The sequence below is a fragment of the Canis lupus genome, chromosome 12 (assembly GCF_048164855.1).
Source record: "Canis lupus baileyi chromosome 12, mCanLup2.hap1, whole genome shotgun sequence".
Lineage (NCBI taxonomy): Eukaryota > Metazoa > Chordata > Mammalia > Carnivora > Canidae > Canis > Canis lupus.
Genome location: NC_132849.1, coordinates 63,330,978 through 63,351,925, shown reverse-complemented (window position 1 = coordinate 63,351,925; position 20,948 = coordinate 63,330,978). Strand labels below are relative to the sequence as shown.

Here is a 20,948-nt window from a genome sequence, read left to right as displayed (position 1 = left end):
CTTGGGCAGAACCGTACCCTGGCAGGCCGGGTTTTTAAATGTCCCGATCCCAGAAACAACATGGTTTCTGGTAAGTAATTCAAAGAAATCAGGGACACAGACCCGAAGAAGTCACCTGTCCTGTGAGGTGCCCACCCTGGCCTGAGCAAGCGCTCCTGACGGTACTTCAGTTCCTACTCCTCTAGGACTTTCTTACACACACACGTGTTCACATGCACATAAGAACAGGGACACACGCCCACGCACAAACCAGCATGCTCACGCCCTCACAAGCACACGTGCACACAAGCCTGCACTTACACACACACACACGTCTCACTGGAAAGAAAGCTAGCCTGTACGGGCACGCAGGTCTGGAGCAGACCCCTCACTAACTCAGCACCAAGTACCCGGCACATGGTAAACACGAAATAGTGAGCAAGGACGGCTCTCGGGCACCGTCCGCCCCCGCAGAGCTGTCCCCATCTCCTCCTCACGGCGTGGGTATCACAGCCTGACTTAACCCGTCCCCTACCAACGCGCATCAGGGCGCTCTCCAGCTCCCCAGCCTGGCAAACAATGCCTCCTGAACATCTGTGCACGCTGCGTGTGCATATTAGAACTGGTACTATTTCAAGAGAACACAGGATGCAATGTTTTTTCTTCTTTTCCTATGTTTATAAATCATAAACATTCGGATTTGGGATTAGTGTTTCTTTAGGAAAAATAAAACTGGGTTGATTGAACGATTCACAGCAGCACAAACTAAGCTGGTCTGTGCCTTTCCAAATGGGAAAGGAATTAGCAAAATAAATTATAAGACCCCCCTACCCTGGACCAGCATGCAAAGAAGTCCGTACCAGTGGGAGTGCTCCTCCAGGGTCTTGACGGGCTCGGTGACATTTCGGGTGTCCCAGAACTTGACCTTGCAGTCGTCCCCGCAGCTGGCTAGGTAGTACTGCTTGTTGGGGTTGAAGTCCAGGTCCCGCACCAGCTGCCCGTGGGCGTTCTCTATGCAGTATATCTGGCTGCGGGAGAGAGCGAGAGGCACGCACAGGACGTGCAGCGGTCAGGACAACTCCACCCACGGACTGGCCCAACTCCCGTTCCCCAGGGCACGCCGGCCTCGGGGGACTGCGAGTTGGGCCACGGCCGTGCAGGCTGAGGCTCCTGGGTTTGATGGTGGGTGCCGGGGGGCCTGCTACCTTCCGCCCCCGTGCCTCTCCCAGGGCCCAGGCTTCTCCAGGAGCACACCTGTGATCCCTGCAAGCTGCAGAGGCAATGCTGCTTCATGGCTGTCACAGACGTGACTTGGCACTTCGAGAAGAGAGCAAGTCGGCGGGACTGTGACAGCCATGAGGGCTGGGGACAGACTTGAGAGAGCTGACCGAGTTCTAGAACACGGAGAGAGGGAAGCAGAAGGTCGGTGGCAGGCCGGGAGTACAGTGCTGCTGGTGTCGGGAGACGTGGACAGAGGGAAGGAAGAAAACACTGGAAAAGCAATCAGAACCAACGACGGAGACGGCGTGTGTCATGGCTGGGCTGCCTTCACCCGTTCACGGCACCTCGCGGTGCCAACACTGGAGGCGCCTCCACCATGGCCCAGCGCAACACAGGAGACGCAGGGCGGTGTTAAAACCAGTCACACGGCTGCTTTGGTGTGTGTATGCGCCCATACGCACACAAGCACTCTGTACACATCTTCCATACACATGTGCAAACACAAGGCACAGATACACACAAATGTGTGCATCCACTCCTGTGCACACACACGCACAGATGCACACACATCTGCACACCTTACATACACGTATGTGCACACAAAGCATACATACACACAGACGTGTGCATCCACACTTGTGCACGCACTTGTGCACAGGCACATATGCACAAGCATACACACCTACACACATCTTCCATACACACGTGCAAAGACAAGGCACAGATACACACAAACGTGTGCATCCACTCCTGTGCACACACACAGATGCACAAGCACACACATCTGCACACACCAGTACACACACATGCACACAGACATGTGTGCATCCACACCTGTGCACGTACTCATGTGCACACACAAGCACAGATGCACCAAAAGCACACATGCACACACACATGTGCGGATGGACCCAACGGAACCTTGACCTCCACAGCTCCAAGCTCAAAAGATGTACAATGAGAACATTCCGTCAACTAGATCCTTCTGTTGTCAGAGAGCCAAAACCAGAGGGGCCGGGCACCCCCGTGAGGCTGGACACTGGCTGGACCTGAACATCCCCGCCCCCGGTCGGGAGGGGGCAAGGCCATGGCTGCCTGCACTGCTCCCCCTGGTGTGGGCCCCCGGCCTGGTCTCCCCGGCTTCCGTGCGGTGGTGAGCCAGTGGGTGGCCCTGCTCCTTGTTATCAGCGTGCACACGTGAGAGTCGTGCTGTGTGCAGCTGCTCTGCCCTCGAGGTGGGTAAACTCCCTTCCACCTTCTCCCATGCTGGACTCCTTTGACCCCAAACCACTGCAAATCTTGAAACGGTTTTTATATCCTGCACCTTACCAATACCCTAAAACTTCTTCCTAAAATAAGATACCCCAAACCTGAAGACCTGCCACGTGAAACGGGCAGATGTATAAAACTACAACCCCGCAGGCCCAGGGACACCGGGCGGACAGTCCCACGAGCACGGAGCACCGCCCAAGGGTTTTCTGTGTGCCCTGGTGGCAGTGATTTTAACACGAAAGCACATGTTCCAGAAGCAACATTAAAAGCACCCTGGTTAAGTAAAACCCAAAGTCGTCCTCAAAAGGAGAAATAACTGTCAGCAAGGGGTCATCCCGGACAGACCCAGGGGAGCGGAGGTGCCACCGCCCAGAGCCACCTGTCATCTTTGTGTGCCATCTGCAGTGTCCTGTCTTTAGATATTGAAATTCCTCCCGTCCTTTAGAGAACAATGCAGAGGGAAAGATGGCCTCGGGACCACAGAAGCGGGTCTGCACTGGCACGTTCCTCGGGCTCGTCGCCCTCGGCTCTCAGCTCTGGGCTTCTGGCCGTGAAACCCCCCACACACACCCCTCAAGCAGACACACACACCCTGAGGAAGGAGGGACTGATTATTTATTAGCTGCTGAGTTTCCAGAGGGGCCGCAGACCTAAATTTAAAGTCGCCCCCCCCCCCCGCCCTGAAGGCAGTACACGTTACTTCGTGACGTCCGTCTCTGCAGCTCGGTGATAAATTACAGCGTGCTGAGGGGTAAACTGTATCTTAAGAACGATTGCACGGCTCCCGTTGCCATGGCAACAGATGTGCACACCATCACTCCTTTGCCTATCAAACCACACCTGGAACAGAAAAATCGCTCTTATTTGTTCCATTAGAACTGCTGGCTGCTGCGCATAATGACTTACATGACAAACTACGCTTACCCGAGAGGTGTGTATCTTAAAGGCACAGAATCGGTCACAGGCCAGTCCTCTAACTTAACCTGGGGGCTGTGCCTGGCCACCTGCGCTCGCCGATCACAGGGAGCGAGAGCCCGGCTGTCCCCCTCACTGCAAAGTGCCACCACTGAAGGGACAACCACACGGAACAGTAAACCACCAGCTCACCAACGCCGTCCACCCCGGGGGTCTGCTGGCTCCGGCCGGGCCAGAGAAACGGAACGAGATGTGTGCCTTCCTGCCCAAAACCAGACCAACTGGGACACGCCAGGTGCCCCCAGATGCATCTGCCTCGGAACCGCCCCCTCAGGGATGGAGAGGGGCCGAGATGGGAGGCAGCGCCTGGGCCCGCCTGCAGCCCACGCCCATCACTGACCTCATGCTCCGCGTGTCCCACCCTCGGATGGTCGTGTCGTTCGCCGTGGCCACCTGGGTGCCAGTGTGGTGAGGGCTCCACCGTCCCGAGGTGAACTTCAGCTGTCCCTTCCCTTCCAGGGACGCCGAACTGGCCAGCTGGGAATTGGATGGTGTTTTGAGGGAAGAAGGAAAAAACAGTAATGTTTAAGAGGACATCCTATACTCACAGGATATTATTGAAAATAATTACTGAAAATAATTAAGCAGCTCCGTCTTTGTTTCCTTCCCTTAAAAGGCAAAAATGTTAGAACCTTATTTGGAAAAAAACCCCTTAAAACTGAGTACAGCAAAAATAGAAAGCGTATTAATAGTGCCTGCATTGAACGTGGCCTGCCAGGGTGTGCGCCCAGATCAGCTGACGCTCCGACCTGAAGGCAGCGCCACCCAACCACTCAGACACCTGGCTTCACCCAAAGGCACACAGGGCCGGCGGGGTGCCCTGCTCAGATGCTGCCCTCAGGACGCTGGCCTCCGGCTCCTTCCCCTGGGGGTCTGACAAGACCTCGTGAGACCCACTGGGGCTGTCTTGGGGCAGCACCACCGTGTCCCAAGAGATGAGGGCTCCTGACGGCGAGTGGGGGGGAAGGGCCTCCTGCCCCTCGTGTCCTGCCCACGCGCCCACTGGCCCACGTGGCACTTTACGCACAAAGACGCATCACGGTGGCCACATCACTATTCCAATTTTGAGGCCGACTGCGCACTCAGGGACTTCTGAGGGCAGGGGGACGGTACAGGCCTTTGTCCGCAGCAATGCCACGCATCCCCGCGGCGTCACCTCACTCAGGCTACCTTGAACACCAGCCTCATCCTTTGGGGCACTGGCAGGGCCGAGGGAGTCGGTGGGGACAGTGAGCATTCCCTGGGACCAGCCCGGGTCCTGCTGCCCATCTCAACGCTTTATCAGGGCCCCTGGAGCACAGGTCAGGGCAAGACCCCAGGCTGGAAGAGGGCAGGCGTGGGGCGGCCCCCTAGACTCTGCGGGCAGTTCAAGAGGATTTGAGCTGAGCCTCAGGGAGAGAGCACCTGTTTCCTGTCTGGCGAGACCAGCCCAGGTAAGAAATGTGACAGAGCAGAGGAGGATCTGTGAGACCGACTCCTCCAGGAGATCCCCTCATTCTAGGAAGCAGCGTGGCAACAGCCACCCACCGGGGACACGCTCCCCTGCCCCACGCAGGAGGCGCTGCCCCTCTCTGCAAGGTTTCCTGGCTCAACGTGTCCCAGAAAATCTTTCTCCAAAAAAACAGCATTTTCCTGCCTTACTGATGAGGCATATCATGCAGACGATGAATCTCAGGAACCCTCATGCCCTCACTAAGCTCCTCCTGGCTGCACGGGGGCCGAGAGGCCCAGGGTTCAGCAGCAGGAAAGAGGTGAGGTGCGTGAGGACGACACGCCGCCGGCAGCCGATGCTGGCATGCCCTGGGGGCCTCCGAGCAGAGGGAGCCAAGCGTGCCTTCCTGGGAATCGGAGGGGCCCTCCCAGGTGCCCGCAGCCACCTGCTCCGGGGCCGCCCTCGCCCCCCACCTGACGAGTCCCAGGAAGTCAGGTGTGCCTCCTCGGAAAAGCGGGGACCTTTGGTTTATACTTCACCCCAGTGAGGGACCCTGTTCTGCCCTCACATGAGCAAGTTCCACTTACTAATCCTGTCTCCACAGGAAGTTAAAGCGTCATTTCCGTCCCACGCAAGAAATGGGTACTGCGTCCCTGCTCAGGGGGATGCGCGCTAGCGAGGGCGACAGTGCAAAGCAGAGGAGCGACTGGCCCCGCACTCTGGGGACCGGGGGCCTGGCGGGGATCAGGTCACACCACTAGAGGGCACGGTGGCACCCAGGGACCAGCTGACCCCACGGAGGCCTGGGGTGTGCCTGGGATGGGAAGGGTCAGAAACGGAAGGGACAGCGGCTGGGGACAGAGGCAGAGGCCAGGAGTGCAAACCTCTCGTCCCAGGGCCTCCCCAGGCCAACCGTAGCAGGGCCAAGGGAAAGCTGCTGGTGCCCAGGAGTGCCAGGCTGAGCAGGTGCCATGAGTTCCTGGCAGGCCACAGAGAGCCACCATGGGCATCAGCGTGGGGCAGGCCCAGAGGACAAGACCTGAGGCCAGCCCCTCAGTGGCGACAAGAGGGGCAGAGGGGCCGCGGGAACAGGAAGGAGGCCTCTGGTGAGCCGGGACCTCAGGGCGTCTGGGGGAGAGGTCAGACGTGCACTGAGGACTCCGACACCAGGGCCCCCACACCTCACTCCTGCACCCGTCCACACCCACTCGGAGCTTCTTGGGCACCCTCTGGACCGGCGTCCTCACGGTCCCCAGGCAGGGACAGGGCACCCAGAGCTCCAGGGCATGACATGCCACAAGCAGACACCCACACAAGGCCACGCTGACCCTGAGACTCATGGCAGAATTCTTGGGGAGGGACGTGGCCTGGCTCAGCCTGTCCCATGTCACCATGACCAGTCGGGCAGGTGGGGTGACAAGAACACAGGGACTGTGTGGTCCCCGCACGCCAGGGTCAGGACAGCGCACCACCCTGATGAAGGACGTGGCTCTGCCCGCTCTTGCTCTCCGGCCATCTCAGCGGCCCAGGCTCCAGGATCCGAGCAGAGCACAAGGCACGTGGGTCTGTGGCAGGTGGTCCCGCGCGGAGCCCACGGGGACCCCACAGGGCGCGCAGGCCACTGTGCCAGAGCTGCCGCCAGCAAGCCACAGGGGAGGACAGAGAACTGCCGGCAAGAGATTCACGACGGGGACCCGCGCCTGAGCCACACGACGGTGTGCAAGAACAAGCGGGCAGGAGGCGAAGACGAACGGCCCCAAGAGCAGCGACGAGCACACGTTCCTGAGGAGCCCTGTGACCTCAGACGCTGAAAAGGGCTCTAAAACCATGTTAGAGACACGCGGTGAGCTCACACTTGGCTTTCACCGGCCGAACTCGTTTTCACCTCCACACACACAGCATAGCTAAGAAATATTTTCATGGTTCCCTGTAGGGAAAAAAATTAAGTCACACAAGAGTTCTACGGGTGCAATTTCACTTTTCTGAAGATGGCATCAGGTCAGGTCAGCGGGAACGTGACACGGTTGGACGCCTAATCTAACTAGTCAGCGCTCGGTGTTCTCGGTCATCCGTTAAACCAGCTGACTCATCATCAAACTCCTCAGAAAGGTGGAGACATAGGCTGTGCCTTCATAAGTTTATTTTTTTTTAATTTTTATTTATTTATGATAGTCACAGAGAGAGAGAGAGAGAGGCAGAGACACAGGCAGAGGGAGAAGCAGGCTCCATGCACCGGGAGCCCGATGTGGGATTCGATCCGGGTCTCCAGGATCGCGCCCTGGGCCAAAGGCAGGCGCCAAACCGCTGCGCCACCCAGGGATCCCGGCTGTGCCTTCAGAAGACACGTCACGCGTGTTCGGCGGAGCAACTCTCCTGCGAGGCTGGCGAGGGGAAGCGCCACGACGTCACCCTGAACGGGGAACACCTGTGCTCTCAGCATTTATGTCACCCCCAACTCCCCCAGGACTCCCCTGGAGAAGGGAGATCAGCAAACTGACCGGCGCTTCTGCCTCCAGAGCCCACCCCACAGAAAGTCTCCCAGACGCCAGCTCGTGGACTATTCCAGGTTTCGGGAGCAAGTTGGTAACTCATCGATCCACCGACCGACCAGCAGCCGGCTGCGCAGGCATCCGCAAGCACATGGAGGGCCCGGGCCACACTGAGTACGGCAGAGGGAGAGGCCGGCGGAGGGTGGGTGAGCCTGCCCCCATCACACCCACCTGCTGCACAGGTGCGCACACTCCACGGGAGGTACCACCACTGGTCATCAGCTACTGTGCAGCCCTGACCTGCCGGAGTCACTGCAGACACGCGACGTACGTGCCGACAGCTGAGCTCCCAAGTACAGAGATTCACTAACTGCAAACAAACAGCAGCCAGCCTGCGGCCAGGCCACAGGGAGACGCAAGCAGGGAAGGCAGCCCAGAGAAAACACAGCGGTCCAGCTGCAGCAGCCAGAGGAGGGTGTGGTGAGGTTTGGGGACCCAGGACGGGCTCTGGGGCTGCACAGGCTGAGTCAGTGAAGGACGGCAGTGAAGCATTTCTACAGACACCAAGAGGGGTGTCACATAACAGGAAGGTGAGGCGGTGCAGGCCGGGGTGGTCAGAGCTGGGATGGCCTTGGGACGGTCCGTGGCAGGCGGGTGGGCAGCACCCAGGTCCTCACGGCCTGCGGGACCCCTTCCTGGGTATCGGCCTCAGAGCAGCAGAGCCCTCCGTGCTGAGGGGTGTCCTGAGGTGACACTGTCTGAGGTGCTCCCTGTCCCACTGGCTTTGATGAGGCCGGCCGCCATGATCAGGAGCCCATGTGCCGGGAGCCGAGAGGCCTCTGGCCTGCGGGCCAACCACGTCCTGCCACAACCTCGTCCTGAGCTTGGGGCAAGAAGACACCCCCGGTCGAGCCCTCAGATGAGCCCCGGCTGCTGACACCCGCACCACAGCCACAGGGGACATAGGAGGGGGCCTGGCTCCCAGCCCCTGGCGTCCTCACGGGGACTGCCCTGACGAGGGGGCCACGGGGGCAGCCACCTTTGTGGTCCTCTGTTAGAGAGGGATAAGGGACACAAGCGCCAACCAGAGGTCAGGGGAGACCGCAGGTGAATCCCAGCTGACTCCACAGCCGGGAAATCCAAGACCCGGAGAGGGTGGGCGGCTAGCCTGGGCCGCACAGCCGGTGGGGCAGGAGCAGGACCCGCCTCCTGCTTCAACTCCTGGGCTCACTGCAGCGCATGATCTGCCTGGGTGGTGGCAGCCCCGTGCCCACCCGGAGGGAGACCGCGCCACTGCCGTTGAAGGCCTGCTTCGGGCAGCCGGCAGGGTGTGCGCGCTCAGGTCAGGCAGCCGCGTGACACGGAGGGAGGGCTCAGCAAGAACTCCAGAGGGGGCACTGCACACCGTAACCTGGTTTTCAGCGTTGAAGAGAAGTATCTGGTGCTTCCCAGCCCATGAGGAAGGACTAAAGCCACCCCACGAACTTATCTGAAGGGAGCGAACTAACAGCAAATATGAACTCTAACCAACAAAATGCTGCTCCTCCTGCGGTCACGAGCCGCGGACGTGGGCGTATGGCTTCCGAAGACCAAAGCGGCGCTCCCTGCACCCAAGACCCGGGCCGACAACAGTGCCAGCGGGCAGAGGGAACGCAGCAGAGAGGTGCGCGCTGCCCACCACCACCGACAGCGGAGCGGCGGCTGGGCAGTCAGGAGGGCGGCAATGGGGAGGAAGAGCAGGCACAGCTCTCAGGGCGCAAGAGACACGACGCAGTCACCCAGCAAGCGGCACGGCCTGCGGGGGCCACGCTCACACGACGGCCGTGGCCACTGCCCGAGCCCCTGTGCCCCGCCGGGCTCTGCACACCCACGAGCTCTGCCCTCCTGGGCCCCAGACATGGGGACGCCGCCGGCCTCTCTCAGGCTGGAAATCCCAGCACCAGCTTTGACCGTGACGACTGCCCAGAGCCAGAGCCCCTGCGCGGCTTCCCAGTGACCTGACCAGTGACCCAGTCCCTTTGAGCCTGGCTTCCCTCCTGCAATGCGCTCGTGAGGTGGAGCTCGTTAAGAACCTGCCCCGTGGGGCCAAGCACCTGCCCAGTACCGGGAGCCCTGGTCTGTGCTCGGGGTCCACAGAAGGCATGGGGCGTGTCGTCCGGGGCGCAGGGCAAGGCACGAGCATTGATGGTGCGGTGGTGGGAGTGGATTCAGCAGCACAGCACAGCCCATCGCTGCCCTCGGCTGCGGAACAGAAAGGAGAAGCGCCACCTGACGGGGGTCGGGGCCAGCCAGGGCAGGACCCTGGCTGCCAGGGCGTGTGCGGACAGGCGCCCGGGCCACGGGGGTGGGCGTTCCCGGCTCCTGAGTGTGGCCCCAGGAAAGCCTAGCAGGTCCCCCGCCCCTCCGCAGACTCGGTTCCCCCAGAGGAAGCGTTCCAGGCTCCACAGAGCTGGCCTCCTGGAAGCCAGAGCCTTCCTGTCCTTACAAAACGCACACAGGGCATCAGGTGCCAGCCCTGGTGAGAGAATTTGAGGTCATTTTACATTTATTATTAGCTTATTTCCAACTGGACTCTATTTGTAGGAAGAACAGAATGAAAAGGGCTTTGCCCCCTTTGCTGCCCCAGAGCCTAAGCTCTTTGCAGAGGAAGACGTGTGTCCTGCGCCCGTAACTGTGGCCTGACTTCAGTGCCACACTCGAAACGGGAAAGGTCCTGAGGCAGATTTAAATTTTTTGACCAAGCTGGAGGAGAATATACCCAACACCTGGTCACGCCACTTAGACGCCGGTGATCTGCTGGAGAGAGATCTAATTATAGCTGATCTCTGGCGCGGGGGAAATTCTCTTATGAAAAAGAACAAAGGAGAAGAACTTGGAAGCGCTGCCACGATGACAGCACCTGTGTCCGTCCCGTGTCGGGTGTGACCCTCCCCTCTGGGGGAAGGTTTCATTAGGAAGCGCACAGGGGTCGCTGTCTGGTGCCTCAGGTTCTCCCCTCTGGACCTCGGGCCTTTGTACTGGGATCCTGTTGACCTGACCTTCATTCCTCTCTGTCCGCGGAGTCCCTCCCTCCACTGCTGGCTTCCTCCCTCCACCCACTCGTCTGCCCGTCCGTCCAACGGGCACTGAGATGCTGTCCTACTTTATGGACGTGGAATCCGGTCCTGACTTTCCAGATGAGGACACAGAGGTGTGGACACGCCACTTGTCCAAGGTCACCTGGGAGTGAGTGGCAGGAACGGGACCTGATGTCGAGGCTCAGAAGGCTGCCTGGACTCCCGCCACGGAGTCGTGGCCTTCAGCTTCCCCGCCCCCCCCCCCCCCAGGCCCCGGGACTGCCGCGGCTGCCTTCACCACAGCCGCCGGCCTGTGCCTGTCCCAGCCTGTCGAGGCAAAGCCCGCAAGCTGAAATGAAATCACCTCTGTGCTGTGGGCCCCAACACTGGAAGATGTTCGAACCCTGGAAAGCCGAGGCCGTGTGTCCACGTTCAGAGCCCGGCCCCACCGAGGGGCACGTATCACATCTCCACGGCAGCTGCGTCCCCTTAAACTCACTGAGTTTGCCAAACGCACTGTTCACTCTCATGCACTGCTGCTAGAAAGAAGCTTTTGAGAGCTTGAGAAGTGCATGTCTGCCAGACACCAACGCCCAGCCTGTTCTGTGCGGGGTGACTTTTTCCAAGATCTAATGGAAGACGATTCCTGTTGTCTCTGATTTGTGTAAAGTCAAAAGCTATATGTAGCTTTTATGCTACATTGAGATACGCAATACTCTGTATTTTCTTGAAAATCACATTTTTTTTTTTTAAATGACTACCCTGAGGCATCAACTCCAGTGGCTGCTGTCCGAAACCCAGGGCTCGAGGGGTTCTCTTTACTGTCAGCGAGGCAGCAGTGCTCAAATATTTGGAAGTTCTTTTTATGAGACTCACCAGAAAGCCAGCTTTCAGAGTTTTAACCTGTTTTCTGTGGACCAGTTTCACAAAGCTTGGTCAACCATCCTATTTACTAGGTTCAGCTCCAAATAAATGCTGACTGTTTGCAACACTCCCATGCACCCTCACAGACCAAATGTGACTGGCGGTGAAGACAGGCCGGGGCCGAGGCTCGGGCCAGCGACGTGCAGCACACACCTGCGGGGCCACAGCAGCCCTTCGCACGGCAGGGGAGCGCGGTCAGGGGTGCAGCCCTGAATCTATTCCTGCGACCGTGCCACCTCCAGGACGTCCCCTGGGCCTTCGGGCCTAACTTTTTCTCAGCTATCAAGCAAGGGCGTCGAGTTCTGTGACACCGAGATCTGGTCCTTATGTGGATTGCTTTACATCAGCGAGGGACCAAGGTCTGTCAGCTACCGGCTGAGCCCCGTCACAGCTGCAAAGGCACAGTGTGGATGCCTGGGGCTCCACGCATCCCCCTGCCCTGTCCTCAACGCTGGCATCTGCACGTGCTGAGTGAGCACATGCACGTGGATGTGGCCCACACGCCCCAGACGGGGAAAGAGCGGCCACGTCAGCGAAGATCACGGACATCAGGTGAGGTCAGGGAGGACGAGCCTGGCCCGGCGGGCCCATCGAGTGCAGCAAACGTCCCCTCTGGTGGGGATGCGCAGGTGAGGCAGGGTCGTCTCTGCTCCCTTCTTTCGATTTTGCCGTGAACCAGTTAAACTGCTCTAAATAATAAAGTCTATTTAAAAAAAGATGAAAACCTTTCAGCAGGCGAGAGGCCTTGCTGAGCAGATGGGACAGGGAGGAAGGGGACACTTGCGTGGGGTGGAGCGACCACGTCATGTGACACTCACGCTAGCGCCACAACAGGCCCTCCAGCCCCGGGCAGGAGAACAGGTTCCCAGGGGCCGGCCAGACGCGGCCTCGCCATTGCTGGGCACTAGGCAGGCGTCCGGGTCCAGCCCTTCGTCCCAGGCCGCCAGACTAAGCACAGAGATACGCGAGTGAGTGAGCCTCCTTCTCCCATCGGGGCCACGTGTGGAGACAGCAGCCGGGCATGAGGCGTGGTCACCGTGTGGCAGGTGACAACCAGGCTCCCAGGAGGGAGGTGACACGGAGCCAGCCCTGCATCCGCCCAGCCTCCCCCCCCACCCCGGTCCCCAAGAACAAACGCATGTTTTCTATTTCAGGCACAGCGGACGTGCCCTGAGCTGCCACCGCTAGCTCCTCCCCCGTATGTGCAGCCCTTGCCATAGGTTTTAAACCTCAGATTGGAACATTTCTGAAAGAACGCCGTGTCCTTGAAGCCCATTCCGCTCCTTCTGAGAAGCGTTCCTGAACGCCGGTACCGCCGGGCAGGTGCCGCCCCGGGTTCATCCTTGAGAAGCCCCCACCCTGACGCGCGGCCAGAAGGAGGAGGACAGCCAACTCTCAAGGCACCCATCTTCCTTTTGCTCTGCTGCTCGCTGCACCTGGAAAGCTATTTATTTCCGCAGCTACTGAGAGCTGCTGGGCCCCAGAGATGGATGAGTACACTCCAAAACAGCGAGGCATCCCCTCTGCCTTCATCGGGGCCGGGACCCCACGCAACCTCCCCCTGCAGACCTCCCCTGGGCTCTGCTAATGATTATAAATGGCAAAGAACCTCCGATTTAATTGCAAAAGGTAATGATGCAGCGAGCATAAGATTAGATTCACCACAGAAGGCAATATCCTCCAACAATAAAAAAAAAAAAAAAAAAAAAAATGGAGGAGCTGGGTGTGAAGATGGCCGGAATCGATAGGAAGGTTTCGGTATTAAATACCACGGCAGAGGGTCGCAAAGTGGTATTGACAGAAGTGCTGACGGCAGATAAAAACGAAGGAGAGAAAACTAAATTGGTCTCTGCAGAAAATAAGTTACAGATTAATCACCCTACCATAAAATCATTCTGAGATGGCCGAGGGTCTGGAGCGGCGCCCCCGTCTGATTACGGATGGGCTGCTGGACGTGGTGCAGCACCGTGGCTCGGCCCCTCCGCGGCCTCTCCCCGGGCAGGGCGCACCAGGTGCCCATGGACCCCCGCCATCAGCTCCCCCAGCATCTCCTGCACCCGCACTCCGGCAGGAAAGTACTGCTCCCTTCCTGTCTCTGGTCTCTGGGTACACGGAGCACCTGCGAGAGGCGGGGGGCGGGGGGTGCACAGGAGGGGTCAGGAGGGGCCTTGCTGCCAACTGAGACTCAGACTCCATGGCCCACGCCCAGGAGGGGCAGCGCCATCTCCCTAGACCCACAGCCCACCCGGAGCAGCAGCCCAGGCACCGGGTTACCTTCAAGTTTCCTGTTCTGCTCTAAAATCTGGGTGAGAGTGGCATTCTACTCCACGATACAGAAATATGTCTTTTTAAAAAAATAAAAACCATGATTTTCCCCTTAAATATTACTTAGGCACTACGAAAACAGACCAGCTCTTCATCCCACACTGAAGGCTAGGAGACCACCCTTCTGACCACACGGAGTTTTAGAACTTGAACACGGAAGTTCAAGTAATAAACTCTTTATTCTAAAGAGTCTGACTTTGATGCCATGTGCTGCTGATGATAAATCACTATTAGCGCCATCTCCACCGCCTACCCGAGAATTTATTTGCGTTGTAACATAAAGGAGCTAAAAACGTGTCATGGGAACAAAGCAATGTCAGACGGGCCCCACTATAGAATCTGTGCACAGACCCTGCTCTGGTCCCTCCTGCCACGCGTGGCCGCAGAACCGGGGACACCATAACCTCGCCATGTCAAGTCTCTAGATTGTTCTCTCTAAAGGTGTTACTTTGACATAAACAAATGCGATGAAACCATGAACACAATATAAAAAAATCACATTTTAAGAGAGAAAATTTTAGGGAATCAACATGTACCATATATACTAATCAGAATGTTTATTCTAACGGACAAAGTATTGGAGGTGATGAATACTTGAAGGCACAACTGATTCCAAAGAAAGTCAGCGTGAAACACTCAATGGTGTGAGGATGTGCGGCCCCGTGGAGAGCGGTGAGGGGCCTGCCACTCCCATCTGTGGAAACGGAGCCCCGAGGGTGACATGCAGGTCGCCGCGGCTCAGGCAGGGAGATGCTCTGTGCTGCCCAGCCCGCTCACAACCACACGCACGGGGTGTGACTGTGACCACGGTACGGTGTGCACTTGTGAGCGAGGGGAAGGTCAGCTGACGGGCCACGGGGGGGGGGGGGGGGAGTGTCACAGGCCATGGGGTCACAGGCCACAGCAGGGGGCTCACAGGCCACGGGGGTCAGAGGCCGAGGACCACCGTCATTTTCAACTCACACAGAAATTTGAAAGCAGCTCACCAGCACCGGGAAATTAGTATTTTATGACAGCTCCTACCTAAAAGGTTATTTTAACCAGACTGCAAATCTGTCCATTGAAGAGACAATACACTTGTTCGGCGTCTAAACGAGACAATATCCTTCGGGAGATCCCACTGCCTCTTGTGGACAAATATGGCCAAAAGGTGGGGTTTTGTCAGCCTTGGGTCCTGTGTCCTGTTCTGTGCGGGGCCCAGGGCCCGACCTCGGACAGCTCACTGAGGGGCCAATCATGCAGGCCCCCGATTGGTGCTTCTGTCCGTTCACTAACCACGTCATAATCTATGTCAAAATCCTAAGCATACACCAACCGCCTTCTGAACTCAGCCAAAAGGTTCAATCAAAAAAACACAAAAGCTGAAAACTGTATGCTGGTCACTCACCACAGCCTGGCTGGAGCTTTCCTGCAGGTCCCACAGCAGGATGTGGTTGTCCGCCAGAGAGATGACCCTCTTCCCGTCCCCCGTGGGCTCCCACGTGACACTGCAAGGAAGAGGAGGCCCCATTAGTACAGAGGGTGGAGGTGCCCTGTCTCCGCGGCTGTGTGCTGTTGCACGCACCCCTCACGAGCAGCTAGGCTCTCCGGAGCCCACGGGCAAGGCCCACACCCGCCACAGCAGCGGGTGTGTGCGGCGCGGCGTCCTCTCCCGATGAATGCCCGCGTCCTCCTGACTCAGCTGCGGCCACCTGGTTAGGTTAGGAGGTTGGGAGGTTAGGAGGCTGGGCCTTCGGGTGCTCGGGGTTACAGGGGGTGGTGAGGGCGGGCCCGTGACGGGACTGGCACACTCGTGTTCCCTCTCTCCCTCGCTGCCGCTGCGGCTGCCTCCTCTCCCGCCAGGTGAGCACACAGTGGGAAGGCAGCGTCTGCGAGCCGTGAAGGGGGTCCTCACCAGAGCATGGCCATGCTGAAGCCCCGATGTCAGACTTCCGGGCCCCAGAACCGTGACAAATAAGGTCTGTTGTTTCAGGCCCAGCCAGCGGTGCTCTGTGGTGGCCACAGGAGCCAACGTGTCTTCCCGGGGACCGAGGGACACAGAGCTGACCAACGGTGCCAATGGGACGGGATGCGGCCTGCTGGGGGGCCGGGTTTCATGGTGGCTCCACGTGGACGCTGCCATTTGGGGCAGAGTGCCTACAGCTTTCGTAGCCCGAGGACGCAGCCGACGGTCTGACGGCGGTGGGAGAGGGCCCGTGTCTGCCCTGCCTGTGGCATCAGGTCTCTTCCCCTGTGTCGGCCAATCTGAGCCCCGGTTCCCTGTCACTGCGCCAAAGCCACCCCACCCAACACAATGCACGTCTGAGTAACTAGTGGAAAACCACAAATACCTGCAGAAAAGCCACGGCGATCAGAGGATTTCAGCGTGGCCCCAGGTGTGCGTTTGTCTTCACTGACAAATTCCCCAAGGGCTACAAAGGGAAGACTCCTGCTCACATACGGTAAGGGAGGGGGTGGACTGCAGACCCCAGTAAACACCACACTGCTTCTCCTCCTAACAGAAACAACACCGACGGGGGGCGTCCTCGGGCGCCCCCGCCTCATGCCATCATCCCAGGACCGTCCGCGGAGCTAGGAATACTTTCAATCACAACATTAGTATCATTCAAAACCACAATTTCCTTCTCCTCTGTCGTTCAGGAAACGCTCGTGAAGTTCATGGCGCTGTGACCACAGGTGCAGCCGTCCTCTAGCAGATGGAGCTCAGCGTCTTTCCTGATAACAACAGTGAAAAATGCACAATATCCAGTACATAAAACTAAAACCCAAGAGCTGGAAGAGGCACCAAGAAATCCGGTTCTGGAATCTGCTGCTCCTACTTTGGTAAGATAATGGCTAATCCCAGCTGTGAAGATCCTCCCTTACAGCAAGACGACCAGACCTCTCCTGGTAGCACATTTCCACGGGTAAACCTGTGCGGAGTTCACAGGCTGACTGTGAAGACCAAGGGCCACTGCAAGCCGGGAAGGAAGGCTGAGACCAGGCCGCCCTGACAGCTCACACTCATTCCCCACAGTGGGGAGGCCACACGCCCGCCACCAGGGTGCCAGGGAGGGGGGGTTCTGCTGAGCAGCATCTGTCTGGCTTGCAGAAGGCCACCTTCCCCCCGTGTCCTCCACACAGCAGAAAGGGAGCCCGCGTGCGTCTCCCAAGGCCCTGATCCCACTGTGCGCGCTCCCCGCTCAGGCCCTAATCACCACCAGACCACCTCCCCGTACCGCCACGCTGGGGATCAGGGCTTCAGCAGACGAACTGGTGGGCAGAGTCCACAGCACGACGTATCAGGAGCAGCACGCGCGGCACGGCCTACGAGGAGCTCCTCACGGATCTCACTCATAACTGACACACGCCCCCGCCCCACCCCAGCACACCCGCAGACAGAAGCCAGGACGGGGAGAAGCTGCGCGGCCGTGGGGGGGCCCCAGGGGCAGGAACACCCAATCCGGTGTTTGCAAGGCTACAGGTTGAAAGGCGATGACACAGATATGGGGACTTTTTAACAGACACCCCAGAAAGCCAGAGATCCCGGGGAACCGACAAATCACAGGACAAGAATTAGCCAATCTGATGCCAAGACTGACTACCTAATTATGGCGGTTTCTCCGACCAGGCCGAGGGATTCTGGAGAGCAGACCCAGTCTGCTCGAGGTCGCTCATCCTCCCTGCAGGGGCCAGCGATGCCCAAGGCGCACGGCCCGTGACGGGTACTTGCTCATGGGGTCCCAGGAAGAGTGAAGAGCCAGGGAAGAGCGGAGGTGCCGCCTAAAAACGTGAGATCATTTCCAAGTACATTCAGCTACTGGCCAGTGCTTGAGGTGGAAAACTCCACCAGCCCTAAGATGAGGAAGCCCTTTCAAGGCACCTGAACAACCGAGATCCCTCCACTAAAGCCCACATGCTTATTTTATGCTCTAAACTGCATCATCTCTTGAGCCCGTACTCAGACCTCCCCTTCCCCTCCATGTGCCCACCCTTCTAACCTGGTTGCTCACAATGTCCAAACTACAGAACAAACGCGTGGGCCCTCGAGCAGCAGGCCATCTGAGGAGGGAACACAGCTAACAGGGCACATGGTAGAAACTGGATCCCCACCGCGGAGGGGAGGGGGGAAGGAGAGGGGAGGGAGGAGGGCGGGGAGAATAAGGGAAGAGAGGGGAGAGGAGGGAGAAGGGGAGAGTAAGGGAAGAGGAAGGGAGGAGGAGGAAAGAAGGGAGAGGAGGGGAGGGAGGAGGGAGGGGGAGAATGAGGAGGGGAGATGGAAGAGAGAGGAGGGAGAGAGAGGAAGGGGAGGGAGGAGGGAGGAAGGAGAGAGGGAGGAGGGAGGGAGGAGGGATGGAAGGGAGAGGAAAGGGGAGGGAGGGGGAGCGAGGGGGAGGGAGGGGGAGGGAGGAGGGAGAAGGAGAGAAGGGGCTGGAGACGCACAGGAATTTTCAGGAGGATCAATCCCAGAACTGCAGAGAAGGCTGTGTGGAAAGCCACAGGCTCCTTCTGGAACCCAAACCCAACAGCAACAGGATGTCATGAGGAAGCGCGAGCATCAGGGAAGGTCCCCCCGAAGATGTCCCCTCAGGCCTTGGCCTGGCTCTGCTCTGGGGCATGGGGGGGCCAGGGGTGGGAATGGGAGGTGTGAAGAGGGAGCAGGGCTGTCCTGTGGGAAACAGCGGCTCGCCCCCCTTCCCGCCACATCCACACGGGCCAGGCCTCCATCCGCCGCTGTGCGGGCCCAGGGAGCCTCGCTGGGGAGGACCCTGTACGCGTGTCGCTCATCTCACCAAAGGACACAATCAAGTGAATTCCAAGTAGCCCCACAAGTAACTTTTTACACCTAAAAAGGAAAAACACATGAGAATTCCAAAAGAAGCTTAAGAAGCCTTACGGCACCCATGAGGTAAGAGCAGTGTGCGTCAGGAAACAGCCAGCCCACGGGTCCCCACAGGTGGAGGGTTTGTCTTCAGGAACGCTGTCCTGCCACCTGTGCAGGCCGGTGGCCAGGCCGCACGCCGAGGCACAGACGAAGCCCCGGCCCAGGCCGGGGCGCGCACGACGTGCTCCTGCCCGAGCTCATGAAACCAGCTGCCAGGAGAGGCCCGCCGCGCTTCCAGAACAACAGCTGCAGGGGGTTCTCTGTGCCCAGAGGAGGAAGGGCCAGGCCCACAGCATTCTGGCTCCACGGCGCCGTGTCTCGGCCTCGGCGGAGCTCAACTCCCAAGGTCTCAAGTCGGCCACACTGCGATCCTCTGGATCCCGGACACCCAAGGCCGCGGGAGGCTTATTCCCCTGCAGCACCAGGACCAAAGCTGGAAGGAGCAAGTCACTTCAGTACAACAGACTGTCCGCACATGAGGATGAGAGAGGCGGGCCTCTGGAGGCAGAGGGGGCTCGGCTGAAACAGCACCCCTCCAGGAGCCGGTCAGATCCCAGCCCTCCACCCCCCCCCATCCTGGGGCAGCAGCGGCCCCGGTCACGCACGTCCACCTCCCGGCCAGACTACAAACTGTGCTGAGCCCAGGCTCACACGGCGCTACGTGCCAAGCAGCCAGCACACTCCGACCCTCGCAGGAGAGGCACTTAATAAGGAGGCGTTGCAAGAAAGACGGAATGAAGAATTAATTACACTTCCTCTCAGGCTGTGTCCAGTGCACCTTAAAATCATAAAAAATAAAATCGGAAAAAGATTCTATTTATCAAGTACACTCAGTGAAGATTGGTCCATCCTGGAGCCCACTGAGAGGGTTTGCTACTTAGTCTCAAAAGGACCTCATCAAGAAGAGGTCTTGCTTGTTCTCTGACCCTCTCCTGAGGCCTGCTGAGGACGCGTGAGCCGAAGGAGCAGGGAAGGTCCCCTCCACCCTGCCCTGCCCTGCCCTCCTCCTGCGCCCCCTCCAGGCCGTGAGCCACGGGGCATCGCTCCTGGCCGCTCAAACCGAGCCTGACGTGCCTAGGCTGCCCCCGCGGTCCCCTGCCTCCCCCGGGGCAGCTCTGCCTGCGAGGTCACACAGGCCTAAACTCCACACACCCGCTGCACCCCCGCTTCTCATTCCCAGGGGTTCCAAGCCCACCGTGAGCAAAATCTTGGGAGTAACTTTTTTACGACCATCCTTCTCAAATTCTATGTAAAAAAGCAATCAAGCTTGTTGAATTTTATTTTTGACATCTGACTTCTTGCTTTATACCAATCTGCCCCAGTTTGCCCTTGACGTCCTGATTTTCTGACAGCGCTGGCCTGGAAACGCGGTCTCCCAGGTTCCTGCTTGCCCGACCGACTCTGCACAGCCACCTGAGAACGCGGCCCACCTCCGGGCCTGTGCTTGCTTCCCGGCATCAAAATAGGGAGACGTGATGAGGTCTTGTTCTCACAGAAACAACACCCAGACAGTTTTAGTTCATACCAGTGACATTTTGAATGTGGGTCACCTGCCACGTTTACACGAATACTGTTGGATTTGGGTTTTGAGCTCCTGTCTGTCCAACTGCCTGTTTCTGACCATCCGGGGAACAGCCATCGAGAAGAGCTGCAGCACAGCGTGCACACGGCCCAGCAGGCCAGTCCGCCGTGCAAGACAGGGAGGGGTCAACACAACACGACATGCATGCGCGCCTCCCACCACGGCCATCGCGCCCACAAACGCTGCTCCAGAATGCCTCCTCCCACCACACACAGACCCCGACTGGGCAAGCGCGACACCTAACACAATGGCCAGCCCCCAAAGTCAGGCCCGACCCCAGCCTCAGATGCCCCAATCCGTACAGCTACGACACCCGAGCCTTGTGGCCCAGAAGAACCCCCACCTGCATCTGGAAGGTCGACTCGCCTGCTCCGGGGGTTGCCGGGAATCCTAGCCGACCACGGTCCCTCAAACAGGGCTGCAATCCTCCAAGGGCAGGAAGTTCAGGACACGGTGAAGTGGCACACCCGCCCTAGTATGTTTTCAGGGTAAATGGCATCTTGTGAAAACTCGTATTATGATGCATTAAATGTGGGGGGGGGGGTCATGATGTAAAATTACCTTTTTCTGGTTTTGAAATTTGGAGAATGCTGCTTCAGATCACTAACGCTGGTCTTTTTCAGTAATCTCAAGCATTTGGGGTAGAATTTCCTCTAAAGTGCACGGCCTTCTTACCTTTTCAGTAGTGCACCCAACACACAGCCTGTCTGGCACGGTGGCACGTCCCCGTTCCTCTGGGGACAGAGCTGGTGCCCCGTGGGAAATGGCCCTACGTCCTTGGTCTTTTATATGACAGCTGAGTGTGCAACACTGCTGGCAGCTGTCTACT

General features: G+C 58.5%; 1 protein-coding gene across 9 annotated transcripts in view; it reads right to left on the bottom strand.

Annotated features, from left to right (window-relative positions):
• The window catches only part of EIPR1 (EARP complex and GARP complex interacting protein 1), a 120,282-nt gene that overhangs the window by 3,091 nt on the left and 96,243 nt on the right, over window positions 1–20,948 (bottom strand). For 8 of the 9 annotated variants that reach the window (XM_072771244.1, XM_072771246.1, XM_072771251.1 and 5 more), the window contains 3 exons: window positions 15,061–15,160; window positions 3,788–3,924; window positions 840–1,007 (listed from right to left, as the gene is read on the bottom strand). In XM_072771244.1, coding sequence (XP_072627345.1) covers window positions 840–1,007; window positions 3,788–3,924; window positions 15,061–15,160 — 405 coding nt within the window. Of the gene's footprint in view, window positions 1–839; window positions 1,008–3,156; window positions 3,313–3,787; window positions 3,925–15,060; window positions 15,161–20,948 lie in introns of those variants that run through there. The other variant, XM_072771248.1, reaches the window with a different exon arrangement.